The sequence below is a fragment of the Oncorhynchus mykiss genome, chromosome 4, assembly GCF_057628025.1.
Source record: "Oncorhynchus mykiss isolate SJ-2025 chromosome 4, ASM5762802v1, whole genome shotgun sequence".
Classification (NCBI taxonomy): domain Eukaryota; kingdom Metazoa; phylum Chordata; class Actinopteri; order Salmoniformes; family Salmonidae; genus Oncorhynchus; species Oncorhynchus mykiss.
In genome coordinates this window covers 19,105,001-19,109,546 of record NC_143025.1, presented here as the reverse complement: position 1 = coordinate 19,109,546, position 4,546 = coordinate 19,105,001, and the positions used below count along the sequence as shown (strand labels likewise).

At 45.1% G+C, this 4,546-nt stretch overlaps 1 protein-coding gene across 1 annotated transcript in view; it reads right to left on the bottom strand.

Annotated features, from left to right (window-relative positions):
* Window positions 1-1,834: 1,834 nt before the first annotated feature.
* The window catches only part of LOC110521439 (hepatocyte nuclear factor 6-like), an 18,800-nt gene continuing 16,088 nt past the window's right edge, over window positions 1,835-4,546 (bottom strand). Inside the window, exon 2 of the mRNA XM_021598986.3 lies at window positions 1,835-4,345. Within this exon, the coding sequence (XP_021454661.1) occupies window positions 4,053-4,345 (293 nt within the window). The 3' untranslated portion in view covers window positions 1,835-4,052. The remainder of the gene's footprint in view (window positions 4,346-4,546) is intronic.

The following is a 4,546-nucleotide window of genomic DNA, read 5'->3' as shown; positions in this document are numbered from 1 at the left end:
AGCAAAACAAACAGGAAACGTAAAAGAAAAATAAGCAAACAAATAAAAACATTGAACAGTATAAAGCTTCAAGTCACAAGTTCCAAAACTAACTATCATAGAATCATAGAATCATAGTATCATAGAATCATAGTCATTTTTATCATTAGGATGATTATTGTCAGTTAATTACATAAACTTGAAAGGTTTGAGGTATTTCAGAATTAATTGTCAACAGATGCCTACCAAGTCTTAGCTCTGGCCAGGGGGAGAGGTTGATGTGTGAGTAGAGTAGACAGGGTGGAGGCGGAGGGAGAGAGAACTTGTGTCTGTCTATAATTGTCAATGACTGTTCAGGTGCCCCGCGCAGCATTAGTGCTTGCACCAAGTGTGGAGGGAGAATGATATACAGTGGTAAGATATTACAACTACATCCTGGCCACTGTTGACTTCTGCCAAGCCCTTTACCTCCTCCCTCTCTGTTACATAAAAATATCTCTGTTGGGAGGAGTGAAGGGACGGAGAACAGAAGAACACCAGGCTAAGAAAACAAGGGCACCCTCTGAGCCCCTCCGACAGCAACTACTATGCAGTAACAAAATGATTTACGGAATTCAAAGTAACATATTTTTGTCTGATTTAAATACTGTCTAGAAAATGTTTTCTAGACTTTCTACATGATAAAGTGCTTTTATTCTAGTGTATCAAGATGGAAAGTCAATATGAAAGAAGATGCTGACACAGCCCCCACTCTGTGCCCCTTTCTGTCCATTTAATAACAAATTGTGTTTGTGTGTGTGTGTGTGTGTGTGTGTGTGTGTGTGTGTGTGTGTGTGTGTCCAGAGCAGTCCCACCTGTGGTTGAAGAAAAAAGGCACTCAACTCTATCTGCATGGTAGCCACCTCCTCCTTTGTGGTACAATGCAACCTGACTGCACTGTACATTTACGGTATGTGTGTGGAGTGTGTCAGGGCGTCTGTTTGTGTGTCAGTGTGTCTGTCTGTAACAACGTTGGGGTAGAGGGGGGCTCTTTTTGGTGTGTGTCCCCCGGGTAGCATGGGACTGGCAGGCTGGAGTAATCTTTGGTATTCGTGGCGGTTTCACAAACCACTCAGCTTAGTGAGGTAGCCACATTGGTTCTCACTACAAACAAAGGTCATTTATTCAGCCACGTACATAGAGCTGAATTCTGCCCTTGCTGAACTGTGTACCACAAATCAATTTTTCTCATCGTTCGAGACTTTAAACTCACTGCTTATAGCAAAGCGAGTTTAGAGCCGTTCTATCAAACTATCAAAGTGTCTTATCTATTCTGCACAGTTAATCTAACTACATTGTTGGAAATGCTACAGTTGCATTTTAAGACCCCACAGATAACATCCATGTTCTAACTCCCCTTTAACCTGCATCCCTCCCTCCCCATACACACATATAATCAGCAAGGACATGTGGAGGTCATGTTCTAACTCCCCTTTAACCTGCATCCCTCCCTCCCCATACACACATATAATCAGCAAGGACATGTGGAGGTCATGTTCTAACTCCCCTTTAACCTGCATCCCTCCCTCCCTCCCCATACACATATATAATCAGCAAGGACATGTGGAGGTCATGTTGTGTCCCCTTTTCACAGCCCGTTTTTGGGGCTCAGATTAACAAGGTGCTGAAGTACAGACCGCAGCCCTGACATGTAACGGCATGAAGAATACACCGTCCATCTCCCTGCTTTCTCCTTGTCTTGGGAAATTTCTCCTCCTTGTCAAAATTCACATATAATGCAAAAAAACGATGTCCTTCATTGGTCTAGGTCCACACATCCCTCTTTTTTTTCTTTTAAAAAGTCCTTTCATTTGTCTTTTTTTGATTTATCAACAAGGTGCCTTACTTATGCACGACAGAGCACAGAAGTAACAAGAAAGAGAAACTTTGTGTCTATGGTACTAATTACCCGCATCAATATTATAGAGTGAAAGAGAGAAAGAGAGAAAGAGAGGGAAAGAGAGAAAGAGAGAGAAAGAGAGGGAAGAGGGGTATGGGGAAGAGGGGGTAGAGAACCAAAGATAGAATGAAAGAGAGAGAGATTTTCCTCTGTTTCAAAAATGTGTCCAGTATGTGTTGGTGGATTTGTCTTTGTTACACATATTGTGGTATCTTTGTGGTTTTGAGGTTTGGTATTGTATGCCTTAAAATCTGGTTCATTTTCTAAAAAAGTAGATTCTAATTCACTTAAAAGTTGATTGTTGGTTGCTATGGTACGTACTGCCCATCATCATGAGTAGGCTACGCTGTAGCTGTGTGTGAATGCAGTACCATATTCTCTGATTATCATTAAGGCAGTTAGCATTGGCACTAGTTCTTGTAGCATTTGTGACTGTAGTGTGTGATGGCTAGCCACAGATAATAACCATTGTGTGGGAATATCCAGAGGGAAATTTGCTCTTTTCCAAATCTGCTGATCATTATTTTTGGTAACAGACGGATGATGCATCTAAACTGTGTGTAATTTGAGATGTTTCAAAACAGGAAACCTCCTCACCATTTTTGCATAAATGATGATGTGAAGCTAAATCTCTGTAGCACCTCAAATGTTTCTGGATCCATCATTACCCCTCTGTCCACTAAATGAAACTGAGACATATCTCTATGTCAGCTGTATGTGTTTCTGTGTGTATCTTTCAATACCCTAGCGTGTGGGTTGTGACACAAGGCCATCTATTTGCTTGGTGAGTATCATCAAGGTAACGTATTTGGAGTGTTTGCTAAAAACCTGACTTCTATTTTCCAGGGTAGTGGGCGCTTCTTGAACCATCCCCCTCCTCCTACTTCACCAGTCCTCGTTGGATGAGGAACAACAATAGGATAATGGCTCACTATTGATCTGCCTTCAGAGATCTGCGAGGGCCTGAACATGTGCCATGGCCTCTCTCTCCCCAGCCCTGGAACACACGTAAGGCCTTTCCTAGAGGACTGCTGGCTGCAGCTTACTCTTATAACCAGCAGGGGGCACTAGGGCACCTTATGTGCAGAGCAGACTGGGCAGCTGTTAGGCCATTGTGTCGCCACCTCCACTGGGTTCCATGTGCTCTTCTTACATTCTATACAGCAGCTATAATGCTGTTCACTTGTCACCTGCCTGGCCGTGTTGTCGCTTGGTTTCTGTATTGATCAGTGAAAAGCAGCTCCCTCCTGAACAAAGAGCATATCGCTCCCTCACCTCCCCGACAGACACTTCTGCTTCTCCCAAGCAACGAAAGTCTCCCTGCAGGCCTCCAACATCTGTGCAACAATATAGACCTAGGCAGCCGGGCAGATCTGAGTATCTTTATTGCCAAGCGTCTTCTGTTTCACCTTCAAGAAGGGTCAAAGCCCCGTTCCCTCTCCCTGTCTGCATCGATTCATTTTTCGATTCATTAGTTTGCCAGAGTATGATTCGAGTGGCTCGCTGAAATGGCTGGCCATCAGGGAATACCTTTGGCGAAGAAGGAGTGGATAGAGGGAGGAGAGGAAATTAGAGGTTGAGCTTTTGTTTTTTTAACGGGGTTGTGTTGTTTTTTCCAGGATGGCCTTGTGCACAGAACTGGGTAGGATCACAGGGCTGTGTGCTGTCATGTTTATTGCCGTTCTTCTGTCCTTTTTGCATTGTGGAGAGATGAGAGATGTGAGGAGAGACTCAGAGTAGCAGACACAAAGGGGAGTGCTGGGAGGGATTCAGTACCAACTACCTGGATAGGGAGGCTGGCAGAGGCTTGATTTTGAGATTGTTTAAACAAAGCAACATATCATTGTGTCTGTAGTGTAAATGGACTGACACCATCAACAGAAAGCTGATTCAATCGAAAAACAAATGATTGTCCTTGTGTGGACCTGACTACATGTTACCTTTGCGTTTCACTTGCTTCATAACAGTCCAGTAGTGAGATGTTCAGGATCGTGGTGGTTACAGTTACGACTGACCAAGACGTGGTTGCATGGCACGAATGAGGAGGCATCAACATGGTTATTGGGAACGAAGTGGGATACAGGAGGTACCACCTCCCCATCCCAATGCCACCCCGTGGCTCCCCCCGGGCGTCTCAGGCCTTGGAGAAGGTGTTGGCCGAGGTGCCCGGCTGGCCGGGGCTGGTGCTGTGCTCGTCGTGCCAGCGGTCCACACAGCGGCGCCGGGCATTCATAAAGAAGTTGCTGACAGTGTTGAGCTCCAGGCCCAGCTGCTGGGAGATGGTGATCTGCATCTCCTTGGACGGGCGCTTGTTCTCCTTGAAGATGGCGATGAGTGTGCGGCGCTGCAGGTCCGTGAAGACCAGCCGCTGCTTTTTGGGCGCCATGTTGCGGTCTTTGTGGTGCTCCTGCTCCTTGCGCTTGCAGGCTGTGAGGGGTGATATGGGTGGGGTTGGGGAGACAAAGGGGGAGAGAACAACATAGCATAAATGCAGTGTTACAGTTATAGTACTGCAATACTATATGATTATGAGTACTTCAGTGATAGTAAAAAGGTGAGAAATGCAGAGGGAGAATTAAGGGAAGATGTAGGAAATGAGTCATTAGCCAGTACTTAAAGATGTAAAAA